The sequence below is a fragment of the Eimeria tenella genome, genomic scaffold, assembly GCF_000499545.2.
Source record: "Eimeria tenella Houghton genomic scaffold, Eth_scaff5, whole genome shotgun sequence".
Taxonomy (NCBI): domain Eukaryota; phylum Apicomplexa; class Conoidasida; order Eucoccidiorida; family Eimeriidae; genus Eimeria; species Eimeria tenella.
Genome location: NW_013543395.1, coordinates 92,056 through 119,865, shown reverse-complemented (window position 1 = coordinate 119,865; position 27,810 = coordinate 92,056). Strand labels below are relative to the sequence as shown.

At 50.8% G+C, this 27,810-nt stretch overlaps 5 protein-coding genes across 5 annotated transcripts; 3 read left to right on the top strand and 2 right to left on the bottom strand.

Annotated features, from left to right (window-relative positions):
- Positions 1-1,228: 1,228 nt before the first annotated feature.
- Positions 1,229-5,314, top strand: ETH_00010830 (uncharacterized protein; the record flags this gene model as incomplete). The annotated part of the gene is made up of 9 exons (XM_013377285.1): positions 1,229-1,348; positions 1,601-1,741; positions 1,868-2,061; positions 2,476-2,568; positions 2,738-3,060; positions 3,603-3,763; positions 3,995-4,077; positions 4,653-4,758; positions 4,955-5,314. The coding sequence occupies 9 exons, from the start codon at positions 1,229-1,231 to the stop codon at positions 5,312-5,314; spliced, it is 1,581 nt and encodes a 526-aa protein (XP_013232739.1).
- A 4,655-nt stretch (positions 5,315-9,969) lies between these two features.
- On the top strand, positions 9,970-10,695 carry ETH_00010825 (uncharacterized protein; the record flags this gene model as incomplete). The annotated part of the gene is made up of 1 exon (XM_013377284.1): positions 9,970-10,695. The coding sequence occupies one exon, from the start codon at positions 9,970-9,972 to the stop codon at positions 10,693-10,695; it is 726 nt and encodes a 241-aa protein (XP_013232738.1).
- Positions 10,696-15,849: 5,154 nt separating this feature from the next.
- On the top strand, positions 15,850-17,013 carry ETH_00010815 (uncharacterized protein; the record flags this gene model as incomplete). Its single annotated transcript, XM_013377283.1, has 4 exons — positions 15,850-15,999; positions 16,347-16,415; positions 16,592-16,765; positions 16,927-17,013. 4 exons carry the CDS (start codon positions 15,850-15,852, stop codon positions 17,011-17,013), a joined length of 480 nt encoding a protein of 159 aa, XP_013232737.1.
- A 4,122-nt stretch (positions 17,014-21,135) lies between these two features.
- ETH_00010805 (uncharacterized protein) lies at positions 21,136-21,483 on the bottom strand (the record flags this gene model as incomplete). Its single annotated transcript, XM_013377282.1, has 1 exon — positions 21,136-21,483. One exon carries the CDS (start codon positions 21,481-21,483, stop codon positions 21,136-21,138), a length of 348 nt encoding a protein of 115 aa, XP_013232736.1.
- A 380-nt stretch (positions 21,484-21,863) lies between these two features.
- ETH_00010800 (uncharacterized protein) lies at positions 21,864-22,547 on the bottom strand (the record flags this gene model as incomplete). Its single annotated transcript, XM_013377281.1, has 1 exon — positions 21,864-22,547. One exon carries the CDS (start codon positions 22,545-22,547, stop codon positions 21,864-21,866), a length of 684 nt encoding a protein of 227 aa, XP_013232735.1.
- Between the last annotated feature and the right edge of the window lie 5,263 nt (positions 22,548-27,810).

Below are 27,810 nucleotides of genomic sequence, written 5' to 3'. Positions count from 1 at the left end.
CCCCCATTGCAAATAATTTGCATTTCAACAGCTGACTCCTGACCTTACGTTTTGCCGTGCATCTCACTTGCGCGGTTAATTCGTATGCTGTGCGGTGCTGGGCAAGGTCCCGACAACCGTAGAACTTTGGATGAATCTTTCCTGACTTGCCCATATCTAGGTTTATAAGCTTAAGCCGAATCACGCAAAACTTCAAATCTGATCCTTCGCGGCTCTTTCATCTCCATCGGTGTATAATTTCTCTGATCGTTGGGTTTCTCTCTTGAGGCAGACGGGGTAACATTTCCAGGAATGTGTTTGGGCAAGGCGCAAGTGGAAGCAACATAGACTCATTATTTTCTGACATTGCTGTCAAACCTTGACAAATCGGTTTGCCGTGCTCAGCTGCATGTAGTCTTTCAATGGGCTTAACTTGTCAAGCTAGTACACGCTAGGCCTCACGGAGCATTCATAGTTATTTATTTCCATAACTTTGCGTATTGTTGGATTGATAGCGAAGCGCTACATACTCTGAAACAACCAACTCATTTACAAGACCAAAGTCAGCCGGTACATCTCACAGCGCTTATGGGAAGGCCACACGGCGCGCAAAATGTAGTAGGAAGCATATTCCCAGGCTCTGCAGAATATAGAGGAAGCTAACTGGCGTGTCTACAAATTTGCATCCTGACAGAGCAGCATCGGCAAAGAAGGGCTGGTTAAGCCGCTCCGCTCCCTGCCTTGCCGTGATCATAGTCGCCTGCGTGCAATTGTTATGCTATATGTTCAGCCAAACAAATTTGTGTCTTTACGGCTATTACATCTGTAAAATAGTACACATGCTCTGCTCCCTAAAAGCTATATCCGTTCATGAATTCTTCTTGCTGTCAATTTTCGTGACTGACAGCCCCTGGAATTGGTTGCTGCTGTAGGGCACGAGATGCATTAAAACAGCGCAATTCATGCGTTTCATGATCTTTTACTGAGTACAAACCCTAAATTTCGGCGTTACTTCGCATTTTTCGCGTCTTTTCGCCCTTCCAAATGGAGCTAAGTCCGTAGACACACCGCGGACTTCGGCGGCGACGTGCAAGCACACCAGAGTATCCTTCAGTTGGTTGCAGCTGCTCATAACTCGCCATTTCGACTGTTTTAGCGTTATCTCCAGGGCTTGGGCTGCAGAGGGATGACCCTTACCACGCCTTTCATTCGAAACTAGAACCTCGAAAAACCGACCTCACGTTCTTCCATGGTGCCTCCAGCATACCCTGCACCAGTGACGGCTAGCATGGCGGCAGCGGCCAAGCAGCCTCGCAAGGCGGTTCAGTCAAATTACCACCAGAGCACGAGTCAGCAGCATGCAGCGGAGGTAGGTCAGGACTACCATCGCTATTCGGTGAAGTTGAGGCCCCTGCTTGCGAGTATAGCTAACAAATATTGCGAACACAGGCTCTCTGAGTAGCTTTGCACTGCGGCGCGTCTGGTCGCTACAAATTCGCTTAACTCAGCGAGCAACACAGCTCCGCATTAGCGCACAGGTGGAACCTAGGAATCCCAGGCTACAGCGTAACGAAGCATAGGGTCAAGCATAAGGTCACCCACATTCTGCTTGCGTTAACAGGACGAACAGATGTCCTTGAAGGACCTGTTGCAGCAGCTGCATGTCGTGGTGGAGGACTTGGCAGTCTTGGATAGCTCTCTTACTGCTCTTTTTGAAACTGCGCCAAACACGGACGTAACGGAGCATCAGCAGTTAGTCCAGGTGGGGCAGGCTCATTGTATCGTGCTGTTCAGAGTGCGTCGCATGAAACCAAGGAGCCCAGTGATAGGCTGTTCAGACTTAAGCAAAGATCTTGTTTGTCATGCTGCTGGGTGTCTTTTTAATCAGTTCCGGAGTCGTGTGGCGCGTCGCATAAGTCGCTATGGGCAGCTGTCAAAGAACTTGGCCCAAATTGTGGAAAAGATAATTTCCTGCAATTCATCTCAGCCCCTGGACGCTTCTCGTCATCGAGAATCCTTTCACCCCAGGCAGCTTCACGAGCTTGATGCCCTGCTCAAGCAGCACCAGCAACGCCTGCAAAAGTAAGCCTGCGAATGCTCATGCTACCGCCTTGCACTTTACCGTTCTTCTCGCGATCTTTCCGACGTTTCACATACCCCATCCAACCTGAAAAGAGTCTCATTTTCAGGTTAATGGACCGCTCTGCAGGCATCGAGCTGCAGCTGCTGATCTTCGAGTTATGGCGTTCTGTAAACCTCAGTGCTCACGTATAAGCTGTAAACCTCAGTGCTCACGTATAAGCTTGCGTGCAGCCTGTCTATACATGTATGCATGCGTGTGCATGTGAATATTTTTTTGTATGTACATTCTATCGCTTTAGATGCGCTTGGACATAGGGATTGTGCTGCAATCCCGATGCTGCATTACTTGCCTCGTTGCATCTTCAGTCATGTTCACATCTGCTTGTCGCGGCTCACTGGACTGCATGAGTGCAGGTACAAGTCACAGTTTGCTGCCTGGTGGCAGAACACAGAACGCCACTTCCACACGATGCGGATGGCGAATTATGTATGTTCGGTCCAGGAGAGGTAGGTAGAGCTGTAGGTGCATTGTCCCAACACGCAAATCTTAGGTTTGCAGAAGTGGATGTTTTGCTCTTGATATTTACGAGCATTTCCCTGCCAAAATTTATTCCCAATTCCTAGCAACCGGGTACAAAGAAAACTTTGTGCGCGGTACCAATGCACCGTGTCTCAGGTCACAGACTGCACTTGGGGTCTCTGCACGTGAAGGACCTTCTGCGGGACCCTCTCGCAGTGGAGGCCCGCGTGTGGAGCCTGTAAGAGCCAAGGCGACAGCTGGGGAGCAGCTGGCGTTTGCTCCTGTGCCCCCTAAGTCCCAAGATGGTGCGGTGAAGCCAGGAGGCGTGCACAGAGTCTCCCAACCCGTGTCACACAACCAGCAGCTACTGCAAGAGACTGGACAAGCAATGGTGAAGGAAGTGCAGCGCATGCAAGCTACAGAAGAGCAGCTGCAGCAGTCGTCTAGTGCCTTGGAACAAACGGAGTCGTCCTACAACGGTCAGACATGTGCTGCATACTAATACACGACCGGTGCTCGACTCGCCATGTCCCCAAATCTATCTTCATGTGCACAGGAAGAAAACTGAGTGGCATCGCAGCGCCTTCTGGTTTGCACTAAAGGGCTAGGGTTACTTGGGCTTTCAGTGGGTTGTAGCATCGTGGGCATCAAATTGACTGGAGGGGTTCGTTTTCTTACACTTTATGCACCAGTTGCGTATCTACGGAAACAAGTGCGAGTAAGATGGCTTCATTTGTGGCGCCAGGGCCTCAGTTCGCCTTGAGCCTTATGGATACTTAAAAATGAGCGAACGATGCAGCATGCCAATTGCAGTCGAGAGGGGCCAGATGGGAGAAGTAAGGGCTCCTATTCGGCTAAAAATTCTGGACAGGATCCGAAGGCTGCTATAAGTATTCTGTTCCGTGGGTGGAGCCGCGGATGTTGCACTGCCCAGTGGATGCGTCGTTCCAAGAAGAGCCAGAGTGGGCGGGGCAGAGCTCAGTGGCGCTTGCTGTTGCTGCTGCTGGTGCTGGTGCTGCAGTCTTTGGCGCGCGACTCTCAAGCGCGACAGGGATGCTGCAGGCTTTGAAGAAGAGGTACACAATTCCTTGGATGCCCAGCGCAGCTTCAGGGTACCAGGGAGAAAAAGCAGAGAGCAGCAGATGGCATCCAGGCACAAAACAATATATTGACGTCAAAAAGGTGGAAATCCAACAGCATGCACGCTCGCCTCTTTGTATCGACAGTGGTTTTTGCCTTATGTTGAGGGCTGCTTTGAGCGAGACCGCAGAGCGCTCATGCTGGCAATGCGTATACAGCAAATGCCCCTTTCTTTTCTTGGCGGTGAATGCACGCGCAATATACAAGCTCTGGTCATCTTATGAATAGCTATGTTGCTTCTTCATTGGGGCAATTGGGCAATGCTGCATTCAGAAGACTGAATACGTGTCTGTTGGAGGCCATGAGCTGCCTGCACTACTTCGTGTTCTTTGTTTCATCCTTGTGCTGATTTTTACGTATGCGCTGTTGCATGTGATTCCTTGTTGAAGTGGTGGACTAACTATGGGACTGCAGCGATCTACTGGAGTGTTTATGCTAGGATTTCTTAACTCTGGTGGACCGTCCCACAAAGTGACCGTGGATGACGAGTGGGGCTCAAGGCGAACTACGACGCATGGCATTTCCCGTTGCCACAGCGCGATCCTGCGAAGCCCCGCTATAAATATCGTACAGATTAGATTCTTTTTCTGTTTTCTTGGAGGCATGTTGAGCCTGGCTTCTGGTTAAGAACACAGAAGACAGGAGAACGATTTCAGATGGCGAATATCTTGCAGCACCGGATTTCGCGTTTCGACTGCTGCTGTAAAGCCTCTGACGTACTTGTGCCTCCTTACGCAAGGATGTCATCGAATTGTTTGATGCATGCGCAATTCAGCTCTTAGGACATCTTCTCATGCGTTTTATTTTTGTTCATGTCGCGACCGCAAAACATTTTGGGGAAAATTAACGGCAGGTAATGAAGCCAGTGAAGACCGATGAAATCTCTTAGTTCTTTTGTGTTCGTTTCGTGTTGGTCTGCTGTCTGCTACAGGTCTGCGTCTGATTCAGAGCTTATTTGGTTCGCGTTCCTCTTCTTCCTGGGGTGCTGCGCATTCGTCCTGCTGAGACGTTTGGGGCTATTGAAGCTTGTTTTGCGTGTGCGCGTCTCAATATAAGTTGGGTAGATTTGAAGCGAAAATCCTTTCCAAGGGCTTCTTTTCGTGGACACCGACGTTTTACTTGCGAGCCAAAAGTCGCATAGTCTGTGTGCTCCTAGTGGAGAGGACCATAGCGCCATTGCTTATTGATTGTGTTGTTCAAAGTTCTGTGCGTCTCCATGCAATTATGCTTTAGGTGGCTTTTTTTTCGCTCCGGCATTCTGTATCTCTGGCTCTCTGGACTGCAGATCGGATCACATTGGCCGTGGAGTGGGTGTGGGAAAAGCTGCTTGGGGGGTATAACGAGTCTGACGAGCTCTTGGGGTCTTCGGATTTCGATAACTTGAGCATCATTTCCCAGCCTTCACCTATTACTTCCCCAGCTGTGTCAAAGCTGCTTGCTACTTCCGCCGCAAGCGCCATTGCAGCACCCTCCACACGGTCCAAACTCAACCCGACTCACGGTGCAGCTAGCAACCAGAGCCTTACTCTACCAGAAATGCACGACGAGAGAGAATGGATCCTGCAGTCACACTGGGGGAAGAGGAGCCAATGATTAATGTTTCGAATGTTTCTCGGCATCAAGATGACATGCGACATGACTTTCGAAAAGGCAGTGCGCTTTCGGGTACTTAACCGAGAGACAAAGCTCACGAATGGCATGTACCGAAGGGATTATGAGAGGAGGACATCAACAGGGCTGCAGCAAATGAGGTGGCAATTCCGAAACCAACACCGTATTCAAATGCAGCTCCACATGGCAAACTGAATAGGCAATTTGTTACTGCTCGTCAGCAGTAATCAGAAAAAGAGTAATATGTCTTGTACGTTGTACTTAACGCGATAGAGGGAAACGAAAAGCTGCTTCAGTGATTCTAGTGGAGCTACCTGAAGGAATTCGGCAGTGACTGATGAAGCAGCGCGGGCAAAAGCACCAGCAGTGAACGGTGGATTCTAGTCGAGCGTATACTGATTTGTATTTCCAGAATTGTGAAAGTTGTGTGTATGGCTACTGAGGTGCCTACCTACTCTCTGCAAGGTCTCCCAATCGGACTGTAGTAGCCGCTGGTGGTAAGAGCCATTACCTGCGGACGGAAGAGTATTTGCCTGAAGAGCTATTAAGGGTAGGCAAGGAAGCATCCAGTCTCATTTGCGCCGATCCAGCATGGTTTTGTCTTCATGGAGTGTAAGCACACTGACAACGGGGTGGTAGGCATCGTCGGAAAGTGGTGTGCTAACCCTGCTCCCTCGCAGGATCGGCCCGCAGCTGGCGGCTCCTGCTCTGCAATGTGTATCCTTGCTGGGTTTGGGGTGCCACTACATTGATTTTTACAGCTATAGGAAGAAACAGGGAAAAAGCACTGAGTACTCCAGCGAGACGTCTGCCTCATGGGAATAACCCAACGCAGGACAGTCCGATTCGTATTCGCGTAACAGACAACATAGTGCATATGCACACACGTTATTCGCATGTGCAGCATGAGTCTAGAGGAAGCCAAGGAGCTTCATTGTATCAGTAGTAGTTGGCGTGAGAGTCAGAAAGGCTATTGGTCCATGTCACGTAGAGAGGGCACGGAACAAGTACGCCATTTCTTATTTGAAGTATAACAGGGTTTTGTTGGTTCGCACACAGCAATGGAGAATTGCTGGAGGTTGTGTGCAAGCTCGAAGAAAAGTGTAGCAGGAAATTACGGTTAAGTCGTTGCGCAGTAAATTGCCACGTAGTACGGAACAAGTAGGCATTCCTTATTTAAAGTACGACAGGGTTTTGCTGGTTCGCATACAGTAACAAAGAATTGGTGGGGGCCGTCTGCAAGCTCTAAGGAAAATTTAGCACGGAAATAGGAAACCATTATAGAGTTAGGCCTACAGTGCATGAAGCACCGTATATTTCCACTCCTTCAAGACAACCGACTGCACGGGAATGTAGTACTGTGACTTGAATACGAATGCAAATTCGCTTAAAGCAGTGTAGAAGCGCGTATCGTGTACATCTTTTCTGTGTAGTGCCGAGAATTTTCCCTCCTGCTGACCTGCAGGGCTGAAAGAATCGAATGCGACAAGTTTTGCGATCACGTGCTTTTACCGAATAGAATACTGCCTTAGAAATAGGGATGAGGCATCGTTTTGAATCATAAATTCGTCGTGCAGCTCCAATACTCCCATGGGGTGGGAACACTTTCTATATGTCCCGGGGAAGCCTGGGAGGCCGCCTTTTCCATCACGCTTATTTCACTTTGTGCCTACAGTTTTCATATTTTCATATTTTTCCGAGCAATAGTTTGAACGCTGCCTCCCTTTCTTAAGGGAGATGCTGTTGTATAACCCACCACCTCCAAAAACCGAGTGTGCTGTTAATTTCAAAGCCTGTCAGACACTCCAAGTATTCGGCTAATCTTGCAAAAGTCGTAGCAGCGTGGGCAAAGATGCCAGAGGCCGAGGTGCTGGAGTACTACATGAGCAAACTATCGATCGAGTTGTACAAGGAATAAAGCAGGTGCTACCACACGAAACAACAGCTGCACTCACTACTTTACAAAGCCCGTGGACTTTTCATGCGGATGTGAGGAGGAGACATCGCAACGAGTTGTCTCTTAGCGTAGGCGCAGGAAGACCGCAGGAGCAACGATTCTCCGCCATGTAACCTCCATGTGTTATGAGTGCAAGGGAAGGGGCGTTTGTCCCAAGACTGCCCCGTACGCAACGGAAACATCCAGCGGACCAGAGAAACATGTCTGTGATGTGGAGCTGTGGATCACTACGTCAGAGGCTGTCCCACACCACCGAAGCCGCTTCTCTAGTACAACGCAGCCGCAAGAGGTGTCTCCTGACCGTCTAAGTGGACAGGATAACAGCAGTCACGCCTTGGAGCTATGGGAGATGAACGTCACAGGCACAGGGGACATGGAGGGGAGTTACTGTGCATTACAGCCACGGGGCCGAACGCTGTAGAAGTCTCCCCAAGCTGGGGGCAGAGCATGCTACAGCAAGAAAGAGGGGCACCCTCTTCCTTGCTTACCGAGTTAAGTCTACATATGAACCTAAGGAGAGTAATGAAGGAACAGGGCCCTGCCCAAAGGCGAAGAAGAGCGCTAACATGAGCACAGACTGCTCAAGGAAATGCGTTACTGCAGAGAGAGGGGAAATGCAGAAAACGGCTATCCTCGAGGGAACCTAAGCCACCCCAGAGTTACGGCGAGATCAGCAGAGTGCGGGGATAGTGGCCGAGGCCCACGGGACGTTGTGTAGCATGGGCATGATAGCTGTGCTTGTTTTTCAGATAATACGGAACAATTGTGAGGGGCTCCTGGACACGGTCGCACCGTGAAGTTTATCCCGTCATAGTTGAGGTCCTCAAAGACCTGAAGGTCTTCTGACACAACGTCCCTGAAGAGCTGCCGCCAAAGCGACCGTATGACCACCACATACTATTACTATCAGGCCAGCTCCCACCCAAGGCAGCCTTATACAGCAGGCCACCAGAGCAGCTCGAATTCCACAGGCATGAAATCTGGCGTTAAATCTCCATGCTATTGGCTAATGGGTGGATATATTCGACCTATCCACCTACTAGCCGACATTTTAGCGATTCTACCTTACGTGCCTCTATCATCATGCTTGACAAGCGCGACGACGATACTGACGGCGAGCAGCAAAAGCGCATGGCGGTCAACTACCAGGCTTTAAAGGCGCTTACAATGGCCCCTGCCTTTCCATGACCTCTCTATCCAAACTATTACAGAGATATTAGAGGGCGCTAAAGATTCACTTACTCTTAAACTCGACGCTGGCTTTAGCCAAATCCGGATGCCCAAGGGTCTGCCTTGGGCATCCGAATTTGGTGAAAGCAGCAGGTGGAAGGCGCCCTTTTGCTCTGTTCTGGGTTTATTGGAGTACAAGGTTATACCATTCGAGATCAGGCCTAGCGCACTGACGAACTCGCTGCTCCCACTGCGTGTACAGCTGAGTGCTTTATTAGGAGCATCCCGAAAATTCACGCGAAAATTCCTTGAATCCCATAATCAGCCCCAAAATCAAGCCTAAGTTCCCTTGATCCATGAACAGGAACCATCAAGATCTGGCCCCCCAACTCTGACCTCCTAAGGTGGGTCGTCTCCTCGCCAACTCATTCAGCCCCAACATCCTGATGGATAGTTTACGCTCGTAGTGTAGTGCACAGGCACAACAATAGGGATTGCTGGTTACCGTAAGAAGATAGCTAGCTGGTGAGCTGCCGACAACGCCGGCACCGGTGCGCGTCACATCCTCACCAGACGTGCAGGGCAAGAACGTTAAGAAACAACATATATGAGAAATACGGTTTTCAGAACTTGAAACAAAAGAACTGTTTAGTAAATTGGTAGATGTTACGCGACAGATGCGTCAGTAATAGAGAAGATTTCGTTGGACAGCAGAGTTCAGGGTTGTGCAGCAACGTAGACACTACGCTGTAGGTCACCAGCAAGCCCTATTGTAGTGTCTGCGCACTACAGCAAGAACCCTGGATGGGGGACTTTCAAGGAAAATGGGTTTAAGAGCTTGAGAAGATGACTACATCTAATGATATTTGGCTGTTTATTTCACAGAGATACGTCGAAGGTAGAAGGGTTTATAGGCCCCTTGTAGTGCACAGAGACTACAATAGGGCTTGCTGGTGACCTATAGACGGTAGCTAGCTAGCGACCTACAAGAGGTCGTAACACTGAAGGAGGACAGGACCTTCTTACTAGGATCAAAGTAAGGCAATTTGTCTGCGAATTAACATGCATACACTAAAAGTGCCTGTAAATACGTGGAGACTGGGGCTGGCGATAGCGCCAGCACCAGTGCAGGCCTCCTCCCCACAAGGCCTAGGAGGCGAGCACCCCGAGTGGGGCGAAGCGAACAACAACAGATTTTGGGAAAACTTAAGAATAACTGTATTTCGATATATATAAGCTACTGTTTCAAGGAAATGGGCCAACGTTACGTGCCGATCATAGGCCCTGATCGAGGGGCAGGTAGCAGCGTAGTCGCAGCAGTAGGCGCTGTGCACTACATTTGGGGGCTGTTCCGGGATTGAAATCTTTGTTCTTTCCGGACTTGGGAGAAGAAATACTATGTTTTAATGATTCACGCCTAGAAATCTTCGCTCGGTAAGGGAGGCATCTCCACAACGGACGCGTTATCGGCCCCACACCGCGGGAGACTTCTACAAGGTCAGTGAACAAAATGCCGAGCGGGACGCCAGCCCATCATCGCCATGCTACTCCGAAGCCCACCGTGGTAGAGCGGCCGCATGGACATAAGGAAGCGCCCCCGCAAGTGATACCTATGACCAATGTTATGCCAGGGGACAGTTCCTTCGTCACGTGGGACCAATTCCAGTTCACTATGAGTGTGATAAGAACTGTTATAGGGGTGACCGTGGAATCCGGCGCAACGATTCCCATACTACCAGGAGACAGCAGCACTATGCAGGCCTTTCTGCTGCGCATCGAGCCCCGGTACACCCAGATGGGATTGGAACCGCGCGAATGGGGAAATGCACTTACAGACCACCTTGTGGGCCCGGCTCTAAGGTATTGGATGTATCTACGGAGAACTATCGACCAAAGCGACTGGGCGACAGTACAGCGCAGGCTTTTGGAGCGGTTCGACAAAACAATGTCGCAGAGTCAATTGTCAACGGAGTTGGCTAAAGTACGGTGGAATGGTAACCCGAAGGAATACACGGACCGGTTCGTACGGTGGAATGGTAAGCCGAAGGAATACACGGACCGGTTCGCGGCTGTAACGGAGCGCGGTTTGGGTCTTGCCCCCGACGAACTCGCTGACTATTACTGCACCGGGCTACCGACAGACCTCCATCTTCTAATAACCAATAACGGACAGGTGAAATATCAGTCATGGGAACAAGCGGCGACAGCCGCAACACGGCTCTACGAGCCCAAGTAGAGTGTGCTGGAACTCCGAGGAAGGACCAGTCGAGCCATTAGGGCTGCTGTCAAAGCTGATGGACCCCGTGGGCGCCAGGAAATTGAAAATCGACCTGGGGGAACCCACGCGAACTGCTTTGAGTGTCAGGGTCGCGGACATCCGGCACGAGTCTGCCTCAATAAAGGGGAACGTACCAAACGTCCGGGGGAAATATGCAAGAAGTGCGGCGGTGTGGGACACTATTCTCGGGACTGTCCTACGTATGAACGAAACCGGCCCGAGCCGGCGGACAAGAGCAGTAGGGAGCCCACCAGTCCTAGCACTGAGAAGACGGAACAATTAAAAAGGGGGGCCTAGGCGTGGTTGGAGACGAGCGTTCTAGGCGCCATGGCAAAGGAATGATGTATCCGGTAGCGACAGGCCCTAATGCCATTCCAGTCTTCCTTGAGTGGGGAAACCAGCTCCTCAGCACTGCGGAAAGAACCAACACGAGCAATGGGCACGCGGAAGGGACTCAGCCGCTTTCGGAAACGCGGTGGGAGTCTGGGTCGGCGCCGATCCTGAGTGGAGAGGCTCCGGAAGCGACGACGGATAGCAGCAGGAAGCCTGCAGAGGCAACAGAAGACGGCTGTAGGTCAGATGCGACAGAGATTGTGCCACACTGGTGGAGGGAAACTTGCACGAAAGAGTCTTTCGACCAAGGGAGCATTGTGTTATGTGGATGCGACGGTGGTGCTTCGCGTTGAGCTTGCAGGGAGTCCTTGTAAGGGCCTCTTGGACACTGGGGCTTCGAGAAGTTTCATTGGTCCTAAAACAGTCGAACGACTGCAGCTGAAGGTGCGGAGACTTCCAGAAGAGCATGGGTTCACCGTAGCTACAGGTGAGCAATTACGCATTGATCGAGTTGTGACAGGATTGACGATGTGGTGCGGACGTGCACGTTTTCCCGGGGACTTTTTAGTGAGACCCGCTCCCTAAGACTTAGTCTTGGCTTTGCATTGGCTGACGGAACATAAGGTGGCCTGGTATTTCCAGTCCGACAAACTCCGAACCTATGTGAATGGCCAGTGGTGCGAGTTACCGGTCGTTCGGACTGGTGAAGCAAAGCTGCAAGATGACAGTACCACCGTAGTCTACCCAAGGACCCTGGCAGAGCAAGCGTATGAGATATTGGCCAAACAAGTGGCGGGTATGTCAGCCGAGGAGGCCGCTCTATTCCTACGCCCGCCTCCAAGGAGGTATAAGTCCCACGCGAAGACTAAGGGGAAGGCGCGGATAACATCGCTCGTTCGTCGGGCGGCGGCTGGCACAAAGAATCTCAGGGCTCCATTGCACGGTTTGCATCTCATACTGGCTTTGCCCGAAGCCGGTTCGGCGGTGCCCCTAAGGTTCTCAGATGAATGGCAAGGCGCGCGTTGCTGCGCGTTAATTCGGAATCAACCCACGCCCTCCGGGTGGGGTAGTCCTTTGGCCTCAACCGCCTCGGCGGCAGCGGAGAGTGACGAGGAGTCTCCCTGGCCTATGGCAAAACTCGAGCACACTCTGTTCGACGAATGGATAAATTCGACAGAGGCGCAGGATATTCCGTGCGATATTGTCCAGGTGTCGCAGGAGTATCGAGCGGTCTTACCCGATAACTTACCTAAGGGATTACCGCCGAAGCGCCCTCATGATCACCATATTCTACTTGTGCCTGGAAGACTCCCAGCGAAATCTGCGATATACCGTATGACCCCAGATCAGCTCACATTCCACAAACAGGAGATAGCTAAATTATCGGACAATGGTTGGATCGGACCGACCTATTCGCCTATTTGCTCTCCTACTGTAGTGCCAGGCACTACAATTGACCTTCGTCGCCACTCCTCGAGGCTTAGTAACGCGAAAGGGCATGAATAATATAGAATATTTTAAGGCATAAGGCACCATTGGATATTAGGAAATCATAAAAGGGAATAGAGTGCTCGCTAGCCAGCACCGGGTATGGGGCTGGATGCGAGGTTGGTGCCGTGACTCAGGCACTGACCCTCAGCGAGGGTCAACAGTCAGTTCTATTATTTTGGGTTTTTCTTACCTCTCAAGAATATGAACTCAGTTGTATATGGCCATTTAGGGTATACAGCAGTAGTTGGCGAGAATCATGGATTTTAGATAGTAGATGCAGAGTGTGCACTTAGTCAGACTAGCCCAGGGACCATACGTAGTAACAGTGCTCTCACGGTGAATGACACCCCACAGCTAACGCTACCCAGAGTCGCCCACCCCGACACATCCCGCTGCACAGCGGGGGATTAGGACAACAAGAAGCAGAAGCCCCTCAACAAATGGACCAAGCTGCGGAGTTTCCGGGTTAAATCGATAGTTGCAGCAAGTGCGCAGCATCCTTTATGTCGAGTGCCACACCATGGCGTCAATCAACAATAAAGACGCTGCCAGACGCAAGAGGCCGCAAAGTTAAATCTGTCCCCAATGTAATAGAGATGCTGTTTACCAAAGGTTCTGGGCCAGCGATACTGCGGAAGCAAGATACGGAAACGCTTAGACAAAAAATGCCCTCCTGCTTTCGTGCACTGAGCGTAGCTAAAGGCTACGGGCGCCGGCATGAACAGCTGGGCAGAAGTAAGGTGTGGAAAACTCCTATGCTTCTGCACCATTGGGTGCGTGGCCTGTATTCGGCAGATTGTAGCTAATCCAAGATAAGGGAACCAAGAAGAGCCCTTGGCTAAGTTTGGGAAGATCGTTGGTTGAGGGATGGGATGCCTGTGGCGGTTCGTGTGCGTACTACTTGGCTAACCCTTCACTCAAGCTGCCCAGGTGTTCGTTTCCTAACAAAAGGGGCCACCGTAAAGCTTAAGGACTGACTAACTATATTGCAAGGCCCAGGTGGAGCCGTGGAGCAACAGTGGTGGAGGCGGAGGGGAGGATCGGAACTATGCCTCAGTTGTTGTGCACTGCATCTACTGCTGCGAGTACGCTGCTACCTGCCCTCTCGAGCAGGGGCCTATTCTCAGCCTCTAACTTCGGCGCATTTCCTTGAAACAGCAACCCAAATATAACGAAATACAGTTATCTTGAAGATCCCCTCTACTCGGCGTTCTCGCCTCATAGGCCCTGTGAGGAGGATGTACTGTGTAGTGCACAGGCACTACAATAGGGCTTGCTGGTGACCGTAAGAAGATAGCTAGCTAGCGACCTACAAGGGGTCGCAACACTGGAGGAGGACAGGACCCTCCTACTAGGATCAAAGTAAGGCAATTTGTCTGCGAATTAAGATACATACGCTAGAGTTGCCTGGAAATGCGTGGAGACTGGGGCTGGCGATAGCGCCGGCACCAGTGCAGGCCTCCTCCCCACAGGGCCTAGGAGACGAGCACCCCGGGTGGGGCAAATTGAATGACAACAGATTTTGGGAAACGTAAGAATAACTGTATTTTGGTATATATGAGCTACTGTTTCAAGGAAATGTGCCAACGTTAGGTGCCGATCATAGGCCCCTACTCAAGGGGGCAGGTAGCAGCGTAGTCGCAGCAGTAGGCGCTGACCCTACAGAGGAGGCCTCTATCGCCAGCCCCAGTCTCCAAGTATTTACAGGCACCTCTAGCGTATGCATGTTAATTCGCAGGCAGATTCCCTTACTTCGACCCTAGTAAGATGGTCCTGTCCTCCTTCAGTGTTACGACCTCTTATCAGTCGCTAGCCAGTTATCTTCTATAGGTCACCAGCAAACCGGATTGTAGTGCGTGTGCACTACAACTTCCCCCCTTGCGGGACTGAATAGACCTACCCAAATACATTATTTTTGCATTTTCAATTTCTATTATCTTCTGAAGCTAACGCTGTGAGCGCATGCGGTGCGCAGCGCTCCCTCGCCCCTCCTCGTTGAAGTTGCCCGTCATGCAGGCGGCGGAAGGTGACGGACCCAAACCTCTACGCCTCGCAAGGACCAAGATTGTTTTGAGCCTGGAAACGTCTTCGTTGGCGGCGGCGCCAAGCGCGAAGCAAAGCCGGGCAGCCTGTAAGGTGGTGAGCGGGCTCCCATGTGGCTTGATCTTCAAGGGTCCCGTGCCACTTCACGAGGTACTGAGCTGCATCTCCCGAGCCGCGTTGGTCCATAATATAATCGACTTCATATTCCTCTGTTGGATTGCCTCCTGCACTGCGGATAGGAGGCCAGGCGGCGTTGGCTTCCGGGAGAACCAAATCGGGAGGTCGGGGAGGGTTGTGTAGTACTCTGCGCACTCAACAGCGTCTACGTTGCTGCAAAACCCTGAACTCTGCTGACCAGTGAAATCTTCTCTACTACTGACGCATCTGTAACGTAATATCTACTAATTTATTAAAAAGTTCGTTTTGTTTCAAATTTTCCAACCCATATTTCTCATATCTGATGTTTCTTATCGTTCTTGCTCCGCTGGTTCGGTGAGGATGTGAGGCGCGCCGATGCCGGCGTTGTCGGCAGCCCCAATCTTAAAGCATTCGCAGGCATTTTTAGTTTATACATGTTCATTTGTTATAAACTGCATCTCTATTTCACTAGTAAGAGGTTACAGGACTCAATCCGCGTATCAACCTCTTAACCGCTTATAGGTCATCAGTTAGCTATCCTCTATAGGTCACCAGCAAGCCCCATTGTAGTGCCTGCGCACTACAGGTGGGAAACTAGCTGCGAAACGTGGAAACCTTCGTGGCATTCGTAGGTGGGAGGCAGAGCGAGACGGTAAGCGACGGTCCCTATGCGTCCGATTATTTCAAAGGGTCCGCGGTAACGGGGCTCGAACTTAGGGCAACTGTTGAAAGGCGGTAGGTGATTGCTACTGAGCCAGACCTTGTCTCCCACTGCATACTCCACTGCTCGTCGCTTTGTGTCTGCGTAGTACTTCTGCTGCCATTTTGCCGTCAGGATGTGACTTTGTGCTCTGTCGCAGACCTGCCGGAAAAGCTTAGTCATCGGAGGAGTGAGCGTAGGAGCTAACGCGCCTATGATATCAACAAATTATCGCTAATCATGACCTCGAAGGGAGAGAGCTCGGTGGATGAATGACTTGTCGTGTTGTAAGCAAGTTCCAAGGCCAGAAGCAAACGCTCCCACTCGCGTTCGTCAGATTGGATGTAGGTACGAAGCATCTGCTCGAGTGTGCGGTTAACCCGCTCAGTTTGACCGTCGATTTGGGGATGGTAGGACGAGGACATGCACTGTTCGATGTTAAAGCGGCTACAGAGTTGGTTCCACAGATCCGACTGGAAGCGCGGATCGTGGTCCGGTATGACCACCTGTGGAAAACCGTGATGGCGGATAAGACAGTCTGCGAGGAGCTCCACGGTGTCTGCTGAATGACTTCTTTGCAGGAATGAAATGAGCCATCTTGCTGAGGGCGTCGACCATCACGAAAATCGAGTCGTGCCCTGTCGCCGTAAGAGGAAGCTCTGTGATAAAGTCAAGATTCACGTGCGCCCACCGACAAGAAGGGATGAGTTACTGTTGAAGAAGGCCTGCAGGTTTCTGGTTAAGGGACTTTGACGCTCGACAGTGAGTGCGTGATTCAACATAAGCAGTAGTTAGGCGCGCGCGCGCATTCCTCGCCATTAATAATGCTTGCTGAGAGGCGCAAAGGTCTTTTTCTGGCTTCGATGGCCAGCTGTGACATGGTCGTGATGTGATGTGAATGCAGAACTTGAGTAAGGAACTCAGGGAATTGTGGAACGCAGATGCGACACAGTCCATGGACGCAGATGTGCAGGTAAGACTGCACGTAGCGATAGGTGAATTGGCGATTACGAAACTCTATTTGCACAGCTTCTCCTGGTTGGTTTGTTCCGGCTTTGTGGGGAACGCGAAAAACGGGACACTTCACGTAAGCTTGCGGCCATTGGCGCACATCAGGAGGGTCAAAAGGTGTCTTCGTTGTGAGTGTAGGATGTCCCGCCTCTGGATTGGGTTCCGGCGGCGCAGGTGAAGGTGTGGGCGGCAGGCTGCGTCGTCTGGGTCGTCGCGAACGAATTCCGGCGAGCTCCCTGTAGTTGTCAGGCCGACCACGAGAGCCAGGAGCGGCGCGCGCTTGTCCTACTGCGTGCATCAATGGTGTCGATGGTGTGTCGTGCGAGCAGGTGTTAGGAAGACCGGGAAAGCGATACAAGGCATCAGCCACTTGACTGCGCACTCCTTGAACATAAGTGATGTGCAAATCCGGCAACTCGGCCAGGAAGTCTAACCACAGGGCGGTGCGTCCATCGGGCGGTGCGTCCGCGCAGAGGCTTCGATGCTTGGAGTTGTTGGAGATGGGTGAGAGCTTGATGATCAGTGTAAGCCGTTACCTTGGAAACGCGGAGCAAGTGTGACCACTTGTCCAGTGCCGTAACCAACGCTAAGAGTTCCTAATCGTACATCGAGTATCTCTGTTGTGTGGGGTTCATGACTTGGCTGAGGAAGCCAATGGGCTTGCCGTCTTGTTCCACAACTGCTCCAATCGCATAACTAGAGGCGTCCGTGTATAACTCGAAGGGTTTTGTGGTGTCAGAGACTTGTAGTGTAGTGAAGTCGAGTACGCGCTGTTTGGGCTGCCGCACCGCTTGCGTGTGAAGGTCTGTCCATTTGAAATTAACGTCTTTACGCGTAAGATTAACCAGCGGCCGGGCGACGTCTGCATAGTCCGGTCCCATGAACATGCGACAGTAATTTATGGTGCTGAGGAACTGAAGCACCTGCGTTTCGTTCTCCTGCGCCTCTGGCCAATGCCGGATGGCATCGATTTTGTCTTCTGTAGGTTTGATCTCCGCAGCAGAAATGGTATAACCCAAATATGTAATTGTTTGCCTTGCAAACTTGCATTTGCGGAATTTTGGGTAGAACTGATATCTGAGAAAAATACTTAGGACCTGGCGCAGGAGAGAAACGTGCCCACAGAGATCGGGACTATAGATAAGTACATCATCTAGGTACGCAATAACGCCCTGTCCCAATAAATGTTGTACATAGGCATTAATATTGGCCTGGAACGTAGCGAGAGCACCCTTAAGGCCAAAGGGCATTACTCGGTACTCGAATGGTCCGAGAACAGACAGGAAGGCCATCTTCCACCGGTCTTCCGTAGCCATACTTATTTGATGAAATCCTGCTCCAAGGTCGAAAGTGGAAAAATACTTGGCGCCTCCCAGCATCTCCAGAATGGTCTGAATGGGAGGTAGTGGAAAAGTAAGGGCATTTAGAGCCCGATAATTAGCAACCATACGCATCTTCCTCTCGCCCGAGCCATCATTACGTTTGTCTACCATGATCGTGCGAGAGCAAATAGACGAATAGGTCAGTCCAATCCAACCATTGTCCGATAATTTAGCTAGCTCCTGTTTGTGGAATGTATGCTGATCTGGGGTCTTACGGTATATTGCAGATTTCGCTGGAAGTTTTCCACGCACAAGTAGGATATGTGATCATGAGGGCGTTTCGGCGGTAATCCCTTAGGTAAGTTATCGGGAAAGAGCGCTGGATACTCCTGCAACACCTGGATAGTCTTACGTGGAATATCCTGCGCCTCTGTCGAATTTATCCGTTCATTGAACAGTGTGCTCGAGTTTTGCCATAGGCCAAGGAGACTCCTCTTCAAACTCCGCTGCCGTTAAGGCGGTGGAGGCCAAAGGACTACTCCAGCCGGAGGAAGTGGGTTGATTCCGAATTAACGCGCAGCAAAACGCGCCTTGCCAGTGACCCGAGAACCTTAGGGGCACCGCCGAACCGGCTTCGGGCAAAGCCAGTATGAGATGCAAACCGTGCAATGGAGCCCTGAGATTCTTTGTGTCAGCCGCCGCCCGACGAACGAGCGATGTTATCCGCGCCTTCCCCTTAGTCTTCGCGTGGGACTTATACCTCCTTGGAGGCGGGCGTAGGAATAGAGCGGCCTCCTCGGCTGACATACCCGCCACTTGTTTGGCCAATATCTCATACGCTTGCTCTGCCAGGGTCCTTGGGTAGACTACGGTGGTACTGTCATCTTGCAGCTTTGCTTCACCAGTCCGAACGACCGGTAACTCGCACCACTGGCCATTCACATAGGTTCGGACTTTGTCGGACTGAAAATACCAGGCCACCTTGTGTTCCGTCAGCCAATCCAAACCCAAGACTAAGTCATAGGGAACGGATCTCACTAAAAAGTCCCTGGAAAAACGTGCATATCCGCATCACATCGTCAATCTCGTCACAACCCGATCAATGCGTAGTTGTTCACCTGTAGCTACGGTGAACCCATGCTCTTCTGGAAGTCTCCGCACCTTCAGGTGCAGTCGTTCGACTGTTTTAGGACATGAACTTTTCGAAGCCCCAGTGTCCAAGAGGGCCCCACAAGGACTCCCTGCGAGCTCAACACGAAGTACCCGTCGCACCCAGATAACACAATGCTCTCCCTTGGTCGTAAGACTCTACATCGCGTTCACTCCCGCTGAGTACTTATATGACACTAGGTAGCTCAGTTGCATTTGCCTGAGCATCGAGCAGTAGCTCCTCTGTAAAGCACCTGGCCTTGGATTTATGGTATGCTTTGTAGTGTTTGGGAGGGGAGCTGGGGAACGTCGCCGCCTCTGCTGCAGCCACGTGGGATACTTGTTGGGCCGGCTAAGCTGGAGTCAGGGCTTGCAATTTCTGTGCCTGTTTGTCCTGCCCTTTTCCTCTTACGTTCTTCTGACTGGTGGATCGCACCATCAACCACTGAGGCATTTTCGTAGCTTATCAAACTGAACGTATCAGGCCACATTGTGTAGTGCACAGCGCCTACTGCTGCGACTGCGCTTGTACCTTTCCGACGAGTAGGGGCCTATGACAACCTTCTACCTTCGCCACGTCTCCTTGAAATAACAGTCTAAATATCATAAAATGTAGTTATTTCTAGATTTCCAAAATCCATTTTCTTGAAAATCTCCCCCTCGGGGTTCTTGCCTTCTTGGCCCTGTGGGGAGGAGGTGTCGTGCACAGCACGTACTGTAGTGAACAGCTGGCCTACACTGTTACTACGTATGGTCCCTGGGCTAGTCGGGCTAGTCTGACTAAGTGTACACTTTGCATCTACTATCTAAAATTCATGATTCTCGCCAACTACTGCTGTATACCCTAAATGGCCATATACAACTGAGTTCATATTCTTGAGAGGTAAGAAAAACCCAAAATAATAGAACTGACTGTTGACCCTCGCTGAGGGTCAGTGCCTGAGTCACGGCACCAACCTCGCATCCAGCCCCATACCCGGTGCTGGCTAGCGAGCACTCTATTCCCTTTTATGATTTCCTAATATCCAATGGTGCCTTATGCCTTAAAATATTCTATATTATTCATGCCCTTTCGCGTTACTAAGCCTCGAGGGGTGGCGACGAAGGTCAATTGTAGTGCCTGGCACTACAGTAGGAGAGCAAATAGGCGAATAGGTCGGTCCGATCCAACCATTGTCCGATAATTTAGCTATCTCCTGTTTGTGGAATGTGAGCTGATCTGGGGTCATACGGTATATCGCAGATTTCGCTGGGAGTCTTCCAGGCACAAGTAGAATATGGTGATCATGAGGGCGCTTCGGCGGTAATCCCTTAGGTAAGTTATCGGGTAAGACCGCTCGATACTCCTGCGACACCTGGACAATATCGCACGGAATATCCTGCGCCTCTGTCGAATTTATCCATTCGTCGAACAGAGTGTGCTCGAGTTTTGCCATAGGCCAGGGAGACTCCTCGTCACTCTCCGCTGCCGCCGAGGCGGTTGAGGCCAAAGGACTACCCCACCCGGAGGGCGTGGGTTGATTCCGAATTAACGCGCAGCAACGCGCGCCTTGCCATTCATCTGAGAACCTTAGGGGCACCGCCGAACCGGCTTCGGGCAAAGCCAGTATGAGATGCAAACCGTGAAATGGAGCCCTGAGATTCTTTGTGTCAGTCGCCGCCTGACGAACGAGCGATGTTATCCGCGCCTTCGCCTTAGTCTTCGCGTGGGACTTCTACCTCCTTGGAGGCGGGCGTAGGAATAGAGCGGCCTCCTCGGCTGACATACCCGCCACTTGCTTGGCCAACATCTCATATGCTTGATCTGCCGGGGTCCTTGGGTGGACTAAGGTGGAACTTTCATCTTGCAGCTTTGCTTCACCAGTCCGAACGACCGGTAACTCGCACCACTGGCCATTCACATAGGTTCGGAGTTTGTCGGACTGGAAATACCAGGCCACCTTATGTTCCGTCAGCCAATGCAAAGCCAAGACTAAGTCTTAGGGAGCGGGTCTCACTAAAAAGTCCCCGGGAAAACGTGCACGTCCGCACCACATCGTCAATCCTGTCACAACTCGATCAATGCGTAATTGCTCACCTGTAGCTACGGTGAACCCATGCTCTTCTGGAAGTCTCCGCACCTTCAGCTGCAGTCGTTCGACTGTTTTAGGACCAATGAAACTTCTCGAAGCCCCAGTGTCCAAGAGGCCCTTACAAGGACTCCCTGCAAGCTCAACGCGAAGCACCACCGTCGCATCCACATAACACAATGCTCCCTTGGTCGAAAGACTCTTTCGTGCAAGTTTCCCTCCACCAGTGTGGCACAATCTCTGTCGCATCTGACCTACAGCCGTCTTCTGTTGCCTCTGCAGGCTTCCTGCTGCTATCCGTCGTCGCTTCCGGAGCCTCTCCACTCAGGATCGGCGCCGACCCAGACTCCCACCGCGTTTCCGAAAGCGGCTGAGTCCCTTCCGCGTGCCCATTGCTCGTGTTGGTTCTTTCCGCAGTGCTGAGGAGCTGGTTTCCCCACTCAAGGGAGACTGGAATGGCATTAGGGCCTGTCGCTACCGGATACATCATTCCTTTGCCATGGCGCCTAGAACGCTCGTCTCCAACCACGCCTAGGCCCCCCTTTTTAATTGTTCCGTCTTCTCAGTGCTAGGACTGGTGGGCTCCCTACTGCTCTTGTCCGCCGGCTCGGGCCGGTCTCGTTCATACGTAGGACAGTCCCGAGAATAGTGTCCCACACCGCCGCACTTCTTGCATATTTCCCCCGGACGTTTGGTACGTTCCCCTTTATTGAGGCAGACACGTGCCGGATGTCCGCGACCCTGACACTCAAAGCAGTTCGCGTGGGTTCCCCCAGGTCGATTTTCAATTTCCTGGCGCCCACGGGGTCCATCAGCTTTGACAGCAGCCCTAATGGCTCGACTGGTCCTTCCTCGGAGTTCCAGCACACTCTACTTGGGCTCGTAGAGCCGTGTTGCGGCTGTCGCCGCTTGTTCCCATGACTGATATTTCACCTGTCCGTTATTGGTTATTAGAAGATGGAGGTCTGTCGGTAGCCCGGTGCAGTAATAGTCAGCGAGTTCGTCGGGGGCAAGACCCAAACCGCGCTCCGTTACAGCCGCGAACCGGTCCGTGTATTCCTTCGGGTTACCATTCCACCGTACTTTAGCCAACTCCGTTGACAATTGACTCTGCGACATTGTTTTGTCGAACCGCTCCAAAAGCCTGCGCTGTACTGTCGCCCAGTCGCTTTGGTCGATAGTTCTCCGTAGATACATCCAATACCTTAGAGCCGGGCCCACAAGGTGGTCTGTAAGTGCATTTCCCCATTCGCGCGGTTCCAATCCCATCTGGGTGTACCGGGGCTCGATGCGCAGCAGAAAGGCCTGCATAGTGCTGCTGTCTCCTGGTAGTATGGGAATCGTTGCGCCGGATTCCACGGTCACCCCTATAACAGTTCTTATCACACTCATAGTGAACTGGAATTGGTCCCACGTGACGAAGGAACTGTCCCCTGGCATAACATTGGTCATAGGTATCACTTGCGGGGGCGCTTCCTTATGTCCATGCGGCCGCTCTACCACGGTGGGCTTCGGAGTAGCATGGCGATGATGGGCTGGCGTCCCGCTCGGCATTTTGTTCACTGACCTTGTAGAAGTCTCCCGCGGTGTGGGGCCGATAACGCGTCCGTTGTGGAGATGCCTCCCTTACCGAGCGAAGATTTCTAGGCGTGAATCATTAAAACATAGTATTTCTTCTCCCAAGTCCGGAAAGAACAAAGATTTCAATCCCGGAACAGCCCCCAAATGTAGTGCACAGCGCCTACTGCTGCGACTACGCTGCTACCTGCCCCTCGATCAGGGCCTATGATCGGCACGTAACGTTGGCCCATTTCCTTGAAACAGTAGCTCATATATATCGAAATACAGTTATTCTTAAGTTTTCCCAAAATCTGTTGTTGTTCGCTTCGCCCCACTCGGGGTGCTCGCCTCCTAGGCCTTGTGGGGAGGAGGCCTGCACTGGTGCTGGCGCTATCGCCAGCCCCAGTCTCCACGTATTTACAGGCACTTTTAGTGTATGCATGTTAATTCGCAGACAAATTGCCTTACTTTGATCCTAGTAAGAAGGTCCTGTCCTCCTTCAGTGTTACGACCTCTTGTAGGTAGCTAGCTAGCTACCTTCTATAGGTCACCAGCAAGCCCTACTGTAGTCCCTGTGCACTACACTGATGCCGCGCTGGCAGGACAAGCTTAGAGGGGATGCAGAAGGGGTGTGCCTGCGGCCCTAGATGCTATGCTACAGTTTTTGGTGAGCTCTGCTCCTGCCGAAACACAACCTTATGCAATAAAAAGAGAGGCACAGTCCTGCATATTATGTACCTTCGCTACAAATTCCACTGGACATTCAGCCAAACCACGCTCTCTGTGACGGTCCCCTAGATACCCTCATCTATAACTCGTGGAAGATTCTCAGCAATAGTAAACTTTTGCATGCAGTGTCCCTGTAGTACTCAGGAACTGTAGTGCGCAGGAACTACAATGGAGCTTGTTCGTGGCCTTTAAAGGTTAGCAGCCCGAAAGAATAGAAGTAGCTTACTTCTAGTAATACAAAAAAACAATTTATACGCGAGATAGGGTGTGTAGGTGTGTAGACAAGGAATGCTTGTTAATATCCTGAGGTTCGGGCTGTCAGTGGCGGCGGCCCTGGAGTGGGGCACCGCCCCAACCTCCAACCGAGTCACGAGAGTCAGAGCTGTGATCCTCGATATTTTAAGAAGTCTCGATCGACAGACTCGAAGGATGGCTGATTATTGATTGCTTGGCGCTATTTCATAAGATATGCGTTGAAGGTAGAGAGTTCGTCGGAGGTGCACGTAGTGCGCACGCCAGAAAGTTGCGTAGTAGAGAAGATCGCTGTTCACTGCAGTACCGTTCCTCAACCATGACTTTTGTCTCTTGAATCACCACGGTCTATCTTTTTTCGAAGGCAAGTCAATGCTCTTTGTTAATGGTCCGCAGTTGGAGCCCATTATGGCACAACTGGAGTTGCTGGAAACAAAACAACAGAATATCAATCATTTTGGTGCATAGTTAGTCATGCACAAACCAGTTTCACGAGGATTATAGCAGGCGTCTCATTCCGAGACAAAACTCATTGTGTGTGTACACTTCCCAGCGCAGCCGGCACTGCTTGCTGCATCCGTCATTCCTCTTGTCAGAGCTCCCGTGTTCAATAGGTGATTCATACGTGATTCGTACGAGCTTAAAAGGTGTTTGGGGGGAAAATTTAAATGGCTTAGTTGTGCATTCATGCTGACATACTGTGTTCACCGGAAACATATTTTGTCAAAAGAAAATAAATATACTAGATTGTCAATGACGCCAAAGGTGCATTCAGTGCATTCACCAATGCAAGCAAAAGCATTTGCCATGCAGAGAACGCATGCTGGAGCAAGCGCGTCGACTGATTTTGGTTTTGTGGAACATCTCATGCGTTTGCAGAATCCCTCACTGAAGCAACTAAAGGCATACAAAGTAGAGGCAGCTCTGAGAGCCTTTTACGCAGTGTCACGCAGTACCAGCAGATGGTGTGCTCAGTACAAATGCAGTTCACAACGACTGTGTAGCGCGAATTCTCGGGGGACTGGGGATACCCGAACACTCCACAATGCACCATTTTGCGCACAGATGACCTTCGTCTGAAAACATCAATGCAAAAACTACAGAAGTGCTTTCGGTGACTCTACTTGATTAAAATGAGCCCGACTGGGGTCATTCTTTTCCTGCTGTGGCGTTACCCGTATTTTCTTCGTCACCTTTTCCTTCAAGCCTTTCTCGCTTTTTAAACACACGGAATGCACTTCATTTCACTGAAAAGACATATTTTAGGGAGTGTACCTAAGAGTGGGCATTTTATTTCTGGAATGCTAGAACTGGAGCACCCAGCGAATCGCAATCTGGCAGGCTGTAGTGCATTCAGCAAAAGAAGCCACATTCGTGTTTTTTTCGATCCCATTAGGCAAAGGAAGAAAGCGCAACCGGAGAGAAATGGTAAAATTCGTAGGAGCGCCCGCGTACTGTGCCGGCGAGAAGGACTGTAAGGCGGCAGTGCAGTACTAGAAAGGGCTTTTCTCCCTTCAATATGTAAATAAGCAGCTAGCCCTAAAGTACACAGTGACGAGCAGCACTGCTATGTATACGGCCAGGGCCTTCTCCCTTGTTGCCCGCTATAGCTCCAAGGCGAAGTCTGCGGCCAGCTGCGTCCGTGCCACTTGCAGAACAACAGGCGCAAACGCACTTGCTGCCCAGTCCCTGTCTAGAGACCATGATGACCATCCATCGGCGCGAATTCAAGATGAAGCCAAAATAACTACAACAACTGTTATCTGCTTGACGAAGACGGAAGCTCTGACCCTCTAGAGAAGCGCCATTCAAGTGAGAACACGCCCCAGAAACATAGAAGTGGCTGCATGCGGCCCAAGCTGCATCGAACGCGTGTCATAATCTGTGGCCTCCACATGTAGCGTTTTCTCCTATCTAGCTAGGTGATCAATATCTTTCCCTGTTGTTGGATTCGCAGAATGGCAGATTGTTCACGCCAGTTAATCCTGAAGAGAGCGACGGGGTTTCCCCAATCAGACTGTCATCGGCGCTTGGCTTCATAGTAACAATTTTTGCCTACAGTTTTCTGATGCCTTTAGTTTCTTTGCAGGATGGGGACACTGGACAGAGATGCCACTGCCCGTCTTATCGAATACTTAATTGAGCATGCGAACTTAATTGAGCATGCGAGGCTGACAGGCTTGTTGTGGTAATTTCTTGTTTGTATTGAAGAGTGTGGAAGATGAGGGCAAAATTCTTACAGAGATTTGCCACAAGCAGGTAGTGGAGATGCACGCCGCATGCTGTTAGATGCCACTATCGATATTATCCAAACATATTTATGCGAACGACTCTTTATTGCCTTCCGAATGGCTGTCAATGCTGTACCTGTTTGAGAATGTGTTGCCGTGTTCGAGTTTGCCAGCTGTAGTAGGCAGTTTTTCGCCAAAGTCTGGCTATTTTGTTTGCTCAGGATGCATACTGTTGCTTAGTTGACAGTCACTTCCGTCATTTTGGATGTAGCGGACAGACTGATGGGCTGGAGTTTCCTACGTCTGTTTCTCAAGCAGCCTCATTAACTTATTGCCGCACCCCCAAACATGGGGGAGGAACATTTTGAAGCAACATAACTGTATGTCCGGCCAATCATTCCCCTTGTCAATGCCTCTATTGCACCTTTTGGAACTTTTGGAGCTTTTGAAAGAAGGCATAGGTTCAGGATTTAGAATTGAGTTGCCAAAAATTCTCTGTACTTCACTGTGAAGCGACAAGCTAGCGGTTTTAATGATTCTGGAGAGTGAGATCAGTCACCTGCGGACAAGGGATTCGAGCTCAGGTGGCTGCCGTTGGTGTTGCCAACAACAACATGATTTGTTTTGCAGAATGCTGTACATAGGCTTTTGCGGAACTGTTCGCTAATATTTATACCTTCAAACGTGCTGTGGGGAGCACTAAAATTTGAAATTACTGCCGAGTGTCCTGCAGCACCAATCCGCCAGGGAAACGCATCCTTTTTTGCCCGCCCGATAGAGACCTAAACATCGCTTAATATTGTTACGTTCTAAATTATTTGAAGGCTTGCTTACTAACGCTGTAGCCAGCTGCATGGACTATCTCTCCCCAGCGCACAGGCCAGACAATTACGTACATGCCTCGGGAAAGAAGCGATCACTACATTTTTTACGTCCAAAGAGTCTGTGAACGCTGAAATCTGCTCTGTGTTTTGTGAAACACATCTCAGTGTCGGTGGTTTTTTGCGTACATGTCACGATGATCCCGTTTTGAGCACGTATACGTTCTGTCCCTTACTCAGCCGTCATTATCTCCTGCTGTTTGCATCAGGTGATGGAGAAGAAAGAAGTAGTCAAAGATGCAGAGATTTTATCTCTTCGTAACGACGGCGGCTCAGAAAAGCGTATTTTTGTTGTTGCCCTTTCATGCGCCCTTTGCGGGTCTGCACCGTGCGATATAGCGGCGTGTATAATTTCTTGCGTGCACATCTGACACGGCCCTAGGAAGGCGAGGGATGCCAACTGCCTCCTATGGAGTTTAGTTTTCTTCAGTGAAACGAGCAGAAGGCGATGCATCCCTGCAAGGCGTCAGCACGCCGTGGCAACTGGCAAGCAAACGCGTTTGCGAGCAATCTTGAGCCAAGAAAATGCTTCTCTTTTCACTCAAGTATATGGCTGTGGCTGTTTTTCCTTGAAGAATGGGGGACAGGGACTTGTTCCACAGTGTACGGCGTGGAGGGCCTCACTGAAACCGCCACTGCGCTTCGCACGTTCTGGAAGGGTGCTTCTGTTACGTCTGATGCCCCAGACGCTTGAATAGTTTAGGGGGTAGTTTCTCAATTAGACTTATCTGACGCATCAGCACAGTCATGGAATAGTGCTAGTAGGCTCTTCTTCCGAAAAGGCCTCTAAGACAGTGCAGCGCAACATAGATCCTCATGCGAATAGATCCTCATGCTGCTACTCTCAGGGTGAAGAAACGCGAGGTTCTTGTCTTTGCTAACATTTCAGTTAACTTATAAAAATTATGACTTTTATCGCCGAGTTCACTTTGTTTCCCTGCCTGAAAATGCCGGCGAAACAATGGAAAGTAAGCGGATCGGTCAGTCGCAAGCAGCAAGTTGCTACCCCTGGACTACAGCTACAACCTCGCTGTGACCTCTCGAGACGATACGAACACTCTCATCTCGAGCTCAAAAATACTTATGCTTTTTTTCCCAAATTAGTCTTATGTGCCATTGAAAATGGCTCACGTCGCCTTTGTTTCCGTCGTTTCGCTGTCACTG